This window comes from Nannobrachium achirus (assembly GCF_963921795.1).
Source record: "Nannobrachium achirus genome assembly, chromosome: 2".
Lineage (NCBI taxonomy): Eukaryota > Metazoa > Chordata > Actinopteri > Myctophiformes > Myctophidae > Nannobrachium > Nannobrachium achirus.
The window spans coordinates 39825901-39841133 of NC_137811.1; the positions used below are offsets into that span (position 1 = coordinate 39825901).

At 40.9% G+C, this 15233-nt stretch overlaps 1 protein-coding gene across 1 annotated transcript; it reads left to right on the forward strand.

Moving 5' to 3' along the window:
- The first annotated feature begins 213 nt into the window (after window positions 1–213).
- Window positions 214–13963, forward strand: tmod4 (tropomodulin 4 (muscle)). The gene is made up of 9 exons (XM_080747266.1): window positions 214–352; window positions 3402–3558; window positions 5511–5633; window positions 9958–10050; window positions 10841–10971; window positions 11566–11673; window positions 11803–11946; window positions 12385–12529; window positions 13169–13963. Exons 1-9 carry the CDS (start codon window positions 251–253, stop codon window positions 13189–13191), a joined length of 1026 nt encoding a protein of 341 aa, XP_080603392.1. The 5' UTR covers window positions 214–250; the 3' UTR covers window positions 13192–13963.
- Window positions 13964–15233: the final 1270 nt, after the last annotated feature.

The following is a 15233-nucleotide window of genomic DNA, read 5'->3' on the forward strand; positions in this document are numbered from 1 at the left end:
CAGTAGGAGAAGTCATTTGACCCAATTGTTACCTTCCTCATACAATGGTGTCGAAGAAATACAAAGCCTAAATTAGGCTCACATGACCCAGTAACTATTAACTAACCTCCCTAAAGTACACTATAATGTTGTTGGAGTCATAGCATCCTAAGTAACAGATCCTTTCCCTTTTCTTCCGCAGTGCCCTCCCCCCAGGGTTGCGTGGTGTGTGTGAGTGAGTGTGTGCATGTGAGACAGACCCCCGGCAGCCATGTCAGACCCCAGGGATATCGACGAGGATGCCATCCTCAAGGGCCTCAGCGCTGCAGAGCTGGATCAGCTGGAGTATGACCTCCAGGAGCTGGACCCCGAGGTATGGAGAACACTGCCTTATTTTATTTTAAACAGGATTTAGTTTTTGAGCGGCGCAAACCGCTCCTATATTTCACTTCGTGTTAGCCCATGGCATCAGCACGGATCAATCAAAAGCTGTTCTGGTAATGATGTCATGTGTTAAGCAAACAGAACAGACCAATCGAACTCCGGTTTGACCATAACGTCATGGACACAGAGGCTTGCGATTGTTTCGCCAGTTTCACAGCGTGTTTAACAAAAAGGTTAGCACCGTTCACGGCCTTTGATTGGTCCGTGTTTTCAACTCGTATGAGCTGAATATTACCTTTGATCTGAGATAGTAACCACACTTGCACAGATTGTGGTTATTGTCACAGGTCTCAGGTAACACAGAGCTCACATATAAGCTTAAAACGCATTTTCTCTTCTATGGTCTATAATAAAAAATGTACAGCATACAAAACCTTATATAATCCGACCAGGCCTCTAGTCTGATATCATTACGTTATTTTATTTTTATTTATTATTTCATTGATATCAACACATCATATCAACACTGATTTGCAAGGCGCCCTTGCAGGAATTAGTTTGCATCGCTCACTTCGCATTGGTGCGATTTTTATATACTGCGTGTGTGTGTTATTGCGACTGTAGGTTGCTACTTACTGTAGTATGGAAGCCACCAGATCCTGTCCGTCACTCAACACCCCTCTTTAATTTGTCACTCAAAATCCCTCTTTAATTTGTCACTCTTCTTTCTCTTCACTCCTCTCTTAGCTCAAGGGGTAATGGCCTCTATATAGTGCTTGACTGTGTGATATGTCAGCTATGTCATATATGGAGTTCTACATTAGACTGATGCCAGCACTAGATGTCTTTGCCGGCTCCATACAGTATGGAGCTAAAGATCGTCCTGGTCCACATATGGAGTACCAATATGTCAGGGATCTCCATATATGGGGCTATATCCTAAATCCTTCTGCTGAGCTGGGTCTGACCTCTCTCTCCATATGTGGAGCTGACTATCATCACCTGGATCTCCATATTATGAAGATCACCACACTGACCTCATCAAACCCTGGATAGCCATACATGGAGACGACTGGGGATCTCCATATATGGGGCTATATATCCTTCTGCTGAATGATATTGATGACATCAGGGATCAACATATATGGGGCTGTATCTCCATATGTGGGGCTATATCCTATAGTCTGCATGCACCCATGTGCGTGACCTTTAGGCCAGTCAATCTAAGCTAAAAAAAAGGGCCTGACCCAAAGGAAATTGCAATAGTAATCATTCAGGTTTTTTTTTACGATCCTTAGGGTCATCCAAATAACATGTTAAAAGTTTTCCACTATATTCTTAGTGGATCAAGGTAAATTCAGGGGGTTCAAGTTTGGACCCTTCACTACAGGGAAAAAAAGACCCCAAAATAATCTTCTTTAAGTAGCATGTGAGGGGTCTAACTAGAGGTTTTTCATGATTCTGAATCCATTGCAAGCATTTGTTTTGCACAAAAAACATTCCTCTGGCTAAAAATGGAGCCACAAACTATGGTTTAGTGATGAGTAATCACTTTTCTGGGGTCAGCTCGTTTTTTTTGGGGCCCGTTTTTGCCCGAGGAATGTTTTTCATGCAAAACAAATGCCTGCAATGGATTCAGAATCATGAAAAACCCCCATGCTACTTGAAGAAGACCTTTTGGGGGGGTCTTTTTTTTCCTGTATAGTAAGTGAAGGGACCCAAACTTGAACCCCTTGAATTCACCTTGATCCACTAAGAATAAAACGTTTAACATGTTTATTGGATGACCCTAAGGATCATAAAAAACCTTGAACCATTATACTATTGCAATTTATTTTGGGTCAAACCTCAGATTGACTGGCCTACTTGCCCTTTAGGGCGAGGTCGCTTCTCGCCTTGTACCATATGTGTGTGCAATGCAGCACAATAAGCCCTATTCACGGCCCGCCCACTCAGCATCCCCCCGGTGCTGAAGTCACGTTTTGAAGGGGTAAAACCCTGCTAAGCCTAAAGAGTTAACACAGAAATCGCTAATTTAATGCAATTTCCGAATAGTTTTAGTATAAAATACGGCTAGCATGATCATGAACACAAGATAGTAAAAGGCACAAAGCGTTATAATTTACTCTAAATAATGATTTGTTGGCTTTAAGTCCAGCAATTTCTGTTATAGTTTCCCCTTCTAAATTGACGTCAGCACCAGGAAGTTGCTGAGAAATCTGCTGAGTGGGCGGGCCGTGAATAGGGCTTATGAGTTGTAATTCCTACAGTACATCTCTACATGTTACAAGCTGCCCAATCAAATCAGTGTGAGGTCAAAGTAATAGCGCAGAAGAAAAAATATATTCACCTTGTATTCTGCAAAATTATATTATACAATTCCAACTTCATGTACATACATTCATACTGAAATGAAAACACTCACACTCACTTGAAAATAACGATTCACATCTCTCTGCTCTCTGAAGGATGCATACATTATACATTACAGAGTACCTTTTATCGTACCTTTTACCTTGTTATCGTGATGATGATGATGATGGTTTTCTGACCCCCTCCCCTTCCAGCAGAGGTGTTGCACCAAATTCTGGGCCCTGGGTACTTTAACTATTGAAAAATAGCAGATATATACAAGTAGATTGTAGATCTGCTATTTTTGAAAAATCGTGACAATTTGTGCAAATCATTGAATATTTCAAATCCTTCTAAGGTTTTTGGAAAAACCTATGTTTTCATGTCTTTTCAAAGACTCCCAAAATGATATGTATTTGGCCACGGACTCCATCTCAAAACATGTAGTTCCAGGGACCCCCAGAAGCAAAGCTTTGCAAACACTTTCACAACTTTTCAAAAATAGCAGATACACAAGCTCGCAGCGCGGCACTTGGTGCCGCGCTGTGAGCTTGCATATCTGTGTTATGATGAGCTTGCATATCTGCTATTTTTCAATAGCTAAAGTATAACATAATTAATGCCTCTCCACCTTGGGCCCTAGTAACTCAGTCTTTTCTCCCCCTTGTGACGCCCCTGCCTTCCAGAATGCCATGCTGCCGGCTGGTTATCGTCAGCGTGACCAGACCAAGAAGAGTGCCACGGGGCCGTTTGACCGCGATGCCCTAATGGATCACCTGGAGAAGACAGCCATGGAGATTGCAGACAAAGAGGACCTGGTGCCTTTCACTGGGCAAAAGAATGGTAGGAGAAATCTCAACAAGTGTTCTCTTGAAAGACGTTTTACTCAAGGTGGATGCTCTGTTGCCACCCAGGGGTTATAAAAGGTTGGCTGGAGGATGTAGCTCACACGGGGCTCCCTCCGTGGAGCTCGCTGATGAGGTTTGCATCTCTGGGGTCAAAGCTAGTAGTATCTAAGTCAAATTATATTTTGAGAACAGCCATGTTTTTAGGTCAGATTTAAATCTGGACGAGGAATCGAGAAGTTTCATGTCTGTTGGTAAAGCATGCCACATTTCACCCCGTGTTCGTGCAGAATTTAGGGGGACAAGGTCAGAGGAGCTCCCTCTGGTGTTATGTCTGAGACCTGGGCCGCAGAGTCATATGTGAACAGGAACAAGATGCATGTGAATATCACATTATTAACATATTAAGGCCCAGAATGCTTCCCTGTGGGAGCCCACAGCTCACTGGGAGGGTCGAGGACAGGGTTCCATTTACATCAGCCACCTGTTCTCTTCCCTCCAGGTAGGATTTCACCCAGTTCGGGTAAGTCCTGAGTCGTAGCCATTCACACCAGATCCAGGCAGCAAGTTTACTACTATAGTAATAGTTGCTTAGAGCTTGAAAGAACTGAGGTTTACGTTAGAGGCCCTTTAAGCACTCACTGAGCCGTGTTAAGCCTGTAACAGAGTCGGGTCCGCGGTGTAGTGCTGTGTAGTCTTTTTGAGCGTTAACGTTGTAGTTTTATGACTCAAAAAGACTACACGGCACTACACCGCGGTGGATAGCCTTCCACCGCGGACCGACTCTGATACGGGCTTTAGACCCATGTCTTTTCCAGGTCATTGCTTTGGTGTTACTATTTTGACAGAAGGACAAAACCCAATTGAAGGCTATTAAATAGAAATATACAGTAGATTACATATATTTTGGGGAAAAATCCAGTGGAACTGCAAGCAAATGGGCACATAGTATGCACACTGACTTCACAATTTGTTTCAATGTCCCAACTTTAGTCTCTATTCGACTTTTCAACTTCTCTTTTAATTATTATTTTATTATAATGTCACTAATCCATACTTTTTACCCCAATCTTATGTGCTTGATTCAAGCATAGCTACCTCCTTACATTTGATCCCCAGGTCGCAGTTTATGCTCTTTAAGCATGCTTGCTCAGCCTTGTTAAATGACTGGAAAGACTCTGGCAGCTCCTAGGTACATAATAGTACTCTGCAATGCACCACTGCACAGGAGTGCTTACTTTTAGTTACAGGTCTGTGTGGGGTTTCTGTGGCTCATTACTTCTTCTGGGTTCTGGTGCCATTTTCATTTCCATTGCATGTCCAGACCTAAGCAGCCTAATTCAAGAAAAATGATTGTCTCAAGAAGTGTTTGGTTCCACTGTGCAAAAACAATTGCATGTTGATAAAACCTGAAAATAAGATGATAAATACATTTTACAATCAGTCTGTGTTTCTGGTGAGTTATGCGTTAATGAATATGAATATTAAAATGTAAATGAATAATAAAAGAACAGTGAAAAGATCCAAATACTGTGTAGGCTGCAGTGGAAAGTTGACTTTATATGTTTAGCCCACAAATACCTCATGAGCCCAGTTTAGTGTTTTAGGAAACATGATCTGAACAGTCCTTTTTACAAAACAAAGAAAAGGCTCAGTTTGAGACACAGACTGTTGCTTTTTGTTCAATTATTTAATTCTTATATAACACCAAACACTGAAAACTCAAATGTGTTGCTCGTTACACGGTAACATATTGTAAAAGTCTTATTGAGCAATTGTACAGGATTCGATTAATTAATTTGCATTGTTGCATTGCATCTCTCTCTCTCTCTCTCTCTCTCTCTCTCTCTCTCTCTCTCTCTCTCTCTCTCTCTCTCTCTCTCACTCTCTCTCTCCATCCCCATCGTGTTGTTAACTCTCTCTGTCTCATGTATTTCTATTGGTCTCCAGGTAAGGCCTTTATACCCAAGGCTGGATCAGGTCAGATCCCCCAGAGTGAGCAGATCACCTTGGAGCCTGAGCTAGAGGAGGCTCTGAAGAATGCCACTGATGCTGAGATGTGTGATATCGCAGGTTAGAGCTCAATACATCCACACTTGATTCTATACACGCACACAGTGTCACAGTATCCAAATCTAATGTAATATTATTCAGGCTTGATTTAAATCTAAGTACTTGGACTTTAAGGCAACTACAGAACTGTTTATACACAAAGGAAGTTGTAACAGTGGTGTAAAGTAGCTAAGTACATTTAGATTTACTCAAGTACTGTACTTAAGTAAAATCTTTAGGTATTTTTATTTTACTAAACTATTTCCTATTTTCAGAGGCAGTACTTTCACTCTTCTGCAATTATTTGAAAACTTCAGTTACTAGTTACTTCGTAGATTAACCACTTCAGCCCTAAATATATTTCGGCCTTTTGAAAATAAGCAATCTACATGTCTAACCATGTCCATACCTCCACCTGGATACAAAACATTAGCTTCCATTATGATCTGTAATCTGTACTTTTACTGTATAGTGTATTGTGTATCGTGTATCGTGTATACCGTACTGTATGGCGGCTGATGTATTTGCTGCCACTTCAGAAATACAAATGTAAATGGATATATGCGTGTCTGAGTTGCCTATTCCAGCATATTATTTGAAAATAATACTACTAATACTTTTTAACTTTAGCCTACATTAGTTGCCTGCTGCTCGTCGTGTCACACTGTTGTCGCTAAATACACAAGTCATTGTGATGTAAACCATTTTCCATTGTGATGCAACACCATATTTCCTATATTGTCAGCCGTACAGTGTCCTCATTGTGTCATAGTACATATTGGTCATGTGTCACAAGTAGCAGGTCCTATTGTCACAACATGACATGCCCTGGTGTAGTGAGGTCCATGTGTTTAATCATCGTGGCTCTGACCCACATAGTTATATTATGTAGCCAGGGGCGTCACAAGGGGTAGGAAAGTGGGACTGAGTTACCGGGGCCCAAGTTGGAGGGGCCCTAGTAACTTTAGCTATTGAAAAATAGCAGATATACAAGCTCACAGCGCGGCACCGAGTGCCGCGCTGCGAGCTTGTAGATCTGCTATTTTTGAAAAGTCTGGGGTGTCCCTGGAACTAAATATTTTGAGATGGGGGTCCGTGGCTAAATACATATAATTTTGGGGTCCTTCACATGAAAAGGTTTGAGCACCACTGACATGGAAACATAGGTTTCTTGCACACATTTTCACAATTTTTCAAAAATAGCAGATCTACAAGCTCGCAGCGCGGCACTCGGTGCCGCGCTGTGAGCTTGTATATCTGCTATTTTTCAATAGTTAACATTCATGGGGGGCCCACAGTGAATCCTTGTACCCAGGGCCCAGAATTTGGTGTGACGCCCCTGTGTAGCCTTAATGTGTCGTCTATCTGGCACCTCAAGACATGCTAACAGACACGGACAGATCTCAAATATAGAGCATGGCATAGTTGGGGTCTAATTCTCCATGCTCAGCAACACAAAAATAAATATGCTTGGCCACGAGCCACGAAGGAAGGAGTGGAATGGGCGGGGGCCTGCATGCGCTGTCTTATCTTTTTAAACCAAACAAGAAGAAGTTACAGGAAGTCCACAGATAAACATGTTTAATTTTCATGCCTGCACATTTCTTACACTTTTGAATCTTTAATCAACAATGAAATATAATGATTCTTCATTTCAGTGTTTTTAGTTGGCTTGAATGTGTTTAATATTCCCAGGAAAAACATGCCAATTTATTCAATTTCATGTTGTTTATTTTTCTGTCCCCTTGTAGTGTTGACTTTATAATAATATAAGTGCCAGAAGCAAATGATTATTATTAATACTGCAGAAAACCAGAAAGGCATTTCCCAGAAACCAGATCACAATGCTTGTTTTTTGTGACCAAAACCTAATTAGATCACATAATAATAATAAATGACCATTTGATTTTGTAGTTTTCAAAATAAGTCTCACCATTTAGTATCAACATTTATACAATACCAAACTTTTCAATTTATATTGATTTCCAAACATCCACTAGTCTAAAGCCAGTGGTTTGAGGGGTCCCCAGATGTTTTGTGTAATGTGCAACATTGCTTTCTCACTCTAAACAAAACAACATACAGTATAAGACCTTTAAGACTTTTTAATACCGAATTGGCCAAATTGTCAAAATGTAGGTAAGATAGAGGTAAACATTGTGAAAATATCCAATCTACAAGCTCACAAACTGTGAGGTGTTGTGAGCTTAAATAAACAAAACATGTAATTAGTGGGCACCTGAAAAACATACGGGCGTCATTATTATTTAGCTGTCAATCCTTTGCATGAAAGAGGTGCCCTTGTAAACCTGAATATTGAGATTTAGTTCGATGCAATCAATGCATATAACTGGTAGACACATTTCCTTTAATGTCCAGGGGAGGTCTACTGTAAGCAGACATCTGAAAATGGAGAACAGGAAAGTGGGGTAGCCTGCGTATCCAGTTAGATTATCCTGTCAGTGTGCTCTCATGGAGGCCACCGTTTTAACCCTGGAGAGAGTCCAGCGGAGGATTAAAACCACAGTTAGCTTCTGTCTGTCTGTCTTTTGTTTGGGCTCTTTGGCAAAGGGACTAAGTGGGGATGGGATCACAATAGCCTGACTAGTCAGCTCCGTGGGGGCCAGAGAGTGCGTCACCATGGAGACCTAATCGGCCCTTTTTTATTCACGGCAGTATTAATACTTAGAGTATTTGGGGTATTTTTGTTATCAGGGGTCTAGTTTGCACTGTAAAGCTACCGAAGGTTATTCACAGGGCGGCGCTGGATGATGTGAGCATGTTTACGCCCCCCCCTCAGCAGGCAGCTGTCTCCCCCAGTGTGGTTCTCCTCACAAGGCCCTTCCCATGGTGCCCTGCTCCATGCAGGTCACAGGGCTGGGGGGGGGGGGGGGGGTTCCACAGCAGGTGGTCTGTGACTGTGACACAGTTTGGTTTAGAAAGGCTGGCTGGCTGAAACATGACAGAGGCATTTATTATTGTGCCCCCTGCTGGCTGTAAAGAGTACCACCAAATAATACCTACAACAACATGCTGTTGCTTGTTTGAAGAATGCAATTATACTAATTACTAGTTAAATGCAATGAAAACAAGGGGATCTATCCATTGAATGGCTTGGAAAAAATAAAATAAAAAATAGATTCAAGACTAAATAATTGGTTGAGATTATTTAGTGGAACATTGTGATGGCCAGTGACTGTGTTTTATTCAGGCCATGAAGGAACAGAGAGGTGACCACTCATAAAAGGAGAATGTCACTCAGATATATCCTTACAGCCCACTCAAAATCATACGTGCTGTGTAGATGGTATGGTATCTGAGTTTGAGAGAGATGTACACGTTGACAAGAATATGGATTGGACTCATAAAACATAGACATTTTGGACTTTTGGAGAGGTGTTGCCTTTTGTATTATCATTACCAGTAAGACTCCCTAATCGGGAGATAAGCGACCGTCACGTCGCATACACAAACTTTAGAAGGCATTTTCACCCCAGGCCACACCCACATGAATGCATGGTATTATGACGCCCTTGGGGACCCTGGACTGTGAGTGATTAGGGCCAGTGACTGAGTGATATTCTGTCTCTAGGAGACTGAGCAGTCAACAATATCCTTATCTAGCCAAGCAGACATATTAGAACTATATAAAGGGGGAGGGTGTCCATTGTTCAGACAAGCTCATAATTCCAGTGAATGTATAGTTAAGTCAAAATCAATTACACAATCAGCACAATATATACGTTGAGAATGTGTCCATGTGGCGTTAGTGAGGAAACATGTCATGAATTCTGTATAGTGATCAGTGGTGGAAAAAGTATTTTACTCATTTCGTAATTAATTAAAAGTATCAAAACTGCACTGTAGAAATATTTTGTTACAAGTAAATGTCTCGAATTCAAAGTTTACTTGTGTTAAAGTACAAATGTATTGGCATAAAAATGCTGATGCATGTTTGAATGCTTGATGTATGTTTTGTAATAATAATCAAAATCTACAAAGTAACTAGTAACTACTTAAAAAAAAAAAGAAATGTAGTGGAGTAACAGTACAATATTTGAAAACCCGAGATATGTACTGGAGTAGAAGTAAAAGTATTGGAAATTGGAAATACTCAAGTAAAATACAAATAACTAAAAATGTTACTTAAGTACAGACTGTACAATACTTATGTAAATGTACTTAGTTAGGTTCCACCACTGATAGTGACATTGCATGTTAGATCCAATTCCAGACATACAAAAGACAATATGGAATTTAACTAAACTATTGGAGAGTCATTGTGTTTGCTTGAATTGTCCCTAAAGCATATGATTCAAAAGACTTGATTTCCCTGTGGTTGCAGCTATCCTGGGCATGTATACGCTGATGAGCAACAAGCAGTACTACGACGCTCTGGGTGCCACCGGCGTCATCGCAAACACAGAGGGGATCAACAGTACGTAACTAATATTCACACACTCTGCATAAATAAAACACAATGATTGTTGTATGGGAAACAATAGACATGGGTCTTCAACAGGGGGTCCGGGACCTCTAGGGGGTCCTCAGAGTTACTACAGGGGGGCCTCCAAATCTTTGTGTGATAGAAACTTTTTTCTCCTTTTTTATATTAACCACTTGAACCCTAGTGTCCATATTTGGAGAACTTTAACCACAAATAGCAGATCTACAAGCTCACAACTGTGAGCTTGTAGATCGGCTATTTTCGGCAAAGAGGTTTGGTGTAGACTAAGTACAGAGTGAAAGGTCAAGTTTATTAAGTATTGACGGTTCAAGTGGTTAAATATCTGAAAACACAAATTGACAGGAATTCAAAATACATTGATGATTGTGCTGTCAAACGCTGAAACTATGTTAAGTCTGACATCATTTTGTAGGCAGAGGAGAACTTTTGGGGGCAAAAGGCCCCAGCGCCCTTGAATCTTTTTACTATTTTTACTATTTACTATTTTTTCTTCTCTTTGTTGTTGAAAGGAAAGTGGTAGAATTATACTTTAGTCGTTATTTTTGTCTCGGATCTGTTGAAATAGCGAGGGACAGTTATTGATAATAAATCTGCTTGGAGGTCTGACTACAAAATGATGTCACGGCTTAAAAGCCCCATATGGAATCTATGGTGGGGGGTCCCTGCTTCAGCTCTCTCAACTAAGGGGCTGAAAACGTTGAAGACCCCTGCTTTAAGAGATAAACGTCTGAAACATGTTGACGTGTTGTGGTCTTTCCAGGCGTAGTAAAAGCAGACCCATTCAAGATCTTCCCAGAAGAGCCGCCCAACACCACCAACGTGGAGGACACTCTCGATAGGATTCACAATAACGACAGCGCTCTGACAGAGGTCAACCTTAACAACATCAAGGTCAGCTCACTGACGCAAGCAAGCACCATATCAGTATTATTTACAATAGTGCTGCGGGTTTGTTGTCAGCGGGACTATGAGAACCGTACACTAGTACCTGTTATCAGAGTACTTTAATAGTGTGTCTGTTTTGTACCAACTTTGATTTGAATGCTTCAATGGAAAATCCAATAAACAAAGTAAAAAAGAAAATAAATAAAAAGTACTTTGATGGACCAACTTGGAAGAATCAGGAATCAGGGCATAAAGGGACAGACACAAACACACACACACACACACACACACACACACACACACACACACACACACACACACACACACACACACACACACACACACACACACACACACACACACGTGCGGACAAGGATTTAGAGATAGATAACATTTGCCATGTACTGTAGTGTTGGGAAGAGGGGAGAAATGTCAATTATTTACAAATGTTTAGACCATCATTTGGATCATAATACCACATATAAAGTTCAATGTAAAGTATTTCTCTGCTAAACCTTTTTGTCTTTGCCATTTTACCCAACAATGCACACATTGCTGTGTAATATTACAACATCTGATTAATGTCCCTTGATTCTGTAGGACATTCCCATCCCAACATTGAAAGAGATCTTTGAGGCGATGAAGGGGAACTCCCATGTCGAATTTCTAAGCATTGCAGCAACACGAAGCAATGACCCAGTGGCCTATGTAAGTATAACAGAAAAGTTTGACAAAGTATGGTCCATCTCTGAATAACAAGCTTTATGATTAGGTTTCTATTTGAACTTTTGGAAATACATATAAGTATAAATGAGTTTGTGTTTGTGTGTTTGCCAGGCCTGTGCCGAGATGCTGCAGGAGAACACTTGTCTGCAGAGCCTTAACGTTGAGTCTAACTTCATCACCTCTGGGGGCATCATGGCCATCATCAAAGCCGTGGCCAGAAACGCTACACTGGTGGAGCTCAAGATCGACAACCAGGTCAGAAACCATACCGTACTAAAATGTGGTCTTGTTGTTCTATTCAAAGCTGTACTTAACACTGAGGTACAACATTATAAGATATACAGTATGGATGCAGCCAGATAGTATTTGTTGGGGGATCATGCCATATCACATTTTGACTTAATCCTTATCTTGACAAAAAAATAAAGGTGCTTACAGATTGATTTGACAAACATAGTGGTTGCAGAACTCAAGTGGTTTATTATGAAATGCAATAGGTCCTGTTTAAAAAGAAAAACAGATAACACTCTACTTAATATTTGTGCAAGCGGTAATATAAGGCATCGACACATTGTAACGTGTAAATATGTTTTTATTCCAATGATTTGAGAGGTGTCACCCACCTCTTAGAACGGTATACAAAATGGTAGAGATCTCATTTTAGAATGATACAAAATGTCCTTCCTCTTACAGAGTCAAAAGCTGGGAGACGCAGTAGAGATGGAGATCGCATCCATGTTGGAGAACAATTCCAGCATTCTTAAGTTTGGCTACCACTTCACCCAACAGGGTCCTCGTGCGAGGGCCGCCATAGCTATCACCAGAAACAATGACATGAGTAAGTATCAGGAGGAGCTGCTCAATCCTAGGGGCTATGTCCACCACTGCCTTTTTATGTACAGTATATTGTTTGGTATATTTAGATTATTTACACTTTGTTGGAAATGTCTTCATATGAGGTGTCAGAGACCTGTTTTACCTGTTGTCAGAGTAACTAGTGCAGTAACCATTATCATAGTACTTGGAGGGCAGTCTTTGAAGTCAGGTCTATGACGTGATACTGATGACATCAGGGATCTCCATACATATGCCCAATAATGGTCAATATATAATATATATCGTTGCTGTCGGGTGAAAAGCTTGTACCGTATGTCCAAAACCGTTCGTTTTGCATTTATCATTTTAAAAATGATTTAAACTAGTGGAAACAGCCGATCTACAAGCACACAACGCCTCGCGCTGCGAGGCGTTGTGTGCTTGTAGATCTGCTGTTTTCACTACTTTTGTGCGACGGCCTTGTATGATGAAGCAGGGCTTAACTTGGCGAAAGAACGTACAAATTTGAAACTTGGAGATACGAGGTTTCCACCCGACAACGACGATATAATGTTGTAAATTATTCTTGAAACCATGCCACAGCTAATGGATGATAACGTTATCTATCCATCTGACCTCTTTCTTTTCTCCCTCCATCCAGTTCGCCAGCAGAGAATAAGATGAGAGGACTAAAGAGCAGTCTATCAGTTCATCACCCTTGGAGCTGGTTTCAGCAAAGGACTGCCATTGACGGCATCATGCTAGTTTTTCGAAGGGGCGCAACAAACGTCATACTGATCCCTCATGTTTCCTCACAAGGCTGGGCTGTCATGCATGCTACAAACCATAATGTCCATGTCAAAGCATTTCGTTTCACTAACCACAGCCAGCTTTTGTAGACTGATCAATTCTTCATAAAGGCATGTATTAGGTCACAAGCAAAAGAAATGTGAAGTGTCTTTTTTGTGCTTCTAGTGTGTACAATGGCCACACCCACCCCAACAAGTGAACATTCATTCATGCAATTTTTTCAATGTGGTGCTATAAACAGGATGGTAAAAAAAGAAAAAACTGTAAATACTTTAAATAAAATATATACTGTATATATTTGTTGTTTTAAATGGGTGGCAATTTCAAGTTTGTCATTTCCACATCTCCCATAAACATCCATCCATCCATCCATCTTCAACCGCTTATCCGGAATCGGGTCACAGTTCCAACAGATTTCCAGTCGTCCCTCTCCTGAGCAACATTATCCACTTCCTCCGGGGGTATCCGAGGCGTTCCCGGACCACTGTGGAGATGTAATCCCTCCGTCTGTCTGGTCCATGTGGAGGAGGCATCCGTACCAGATGCCAGAACCACCTAAAGCAGGCTCCTTTCCAAGTGAAGGACCACATGAACATAATATTTATAATGCAAATGCGGATATTTATTTACAAATGATGTTGCTACAAAGTAGCAGTATTGCACCAAAGAGGGTCATGCGTATGTTCCCTCAGTTTAGTGTAAAGCTTTGGGTTAGGGTTGGGGTTCGTTTTGAGGGGAACGTACTGTAGGGCTGAGGGAACACTCCTGCACCAAAGGATTACATAGTATATCGATTAGGAAAACCCTGATACTGTAGATCTGTTTTGTTAAAGCTCTCTGCACATCTGATGTTTTTCTTTTCTTCCTAATTGATATATCCAGTATCCACCATTTGAGAAATGATGAACAACAAAAAAAGAAAACAAATTATGTTTTCATATGACAGTAGACATGATGTCCTTTTTGTAGAGGATCCTATCTCATTCATAAATACTGAATGATGCAGGTTCAGGTCATTATTTGTTTATCTAGAATTAAAGAAATAAAGAAACTACACAACCCCTGTGAGTCTTCTCCAGATCCTCAAACTTCCTGCAAGCATTTGCCCTATTTTTACCACGCTCTCTCCACCCACTCACCCGACTCATCTATCCCATTCTGGCCATGGCAAATGTAACCTAGTCCTCAAAGCTTGAGTTACTCTGCTCCAAATATATTTACCAACTTTTATAGGGTTAGAAGGGGCGGGGTACTGGGGGGGGCGCACCCAATGTTGCAGCAAAGGAGATTTATGAGCCTTTAGGAGCAGCTGCTAACCTCGGAGGAGTTCCAGCAGGCATGGGTGGGTGGGTGTGTGACTGCACTCTCATTCAACAGACATTTAATACATTTCTTGGTTTCCTCTACAAAAGTGTTCAAATCAGGTGCATGGTTTAATCTCACTATAGCATAATGTCAACTTTGACAAGAGCACTGGTAATAAACAACACAGATTTCCCAAAGGTCACATTTATCAAACACGTTGGCTGTGATGTTCACTGTGGTGACATTTGGCACAGGGAGCCATGTTCTAATGATTTAAGGTCAGTTTTACTGTTGTAGCTAAATCCATTCCTGGGGCTCCTTTCCCCTTTGATCTTTGTTCCAGCTGTACAGGTGTATTTTTTGCACTCTGATGCTGAGTTCAATGCGATGCATTTTGTGATTGACATCATGTTGTATATTAGCGACCCAATCATAGTACCTTTATGCACTACTATAATACTGCGTAATGTACTGTGGGGATACATTATGTTAAAGGTAATCAGACCTTAATCAACATACACTGTACAGTATAATACAAATTCAAAACTTGTTTATTGCATTTTTAAATTGCCTGTTCACAAACATTTGTCTCCACAAAACAAAATACACTT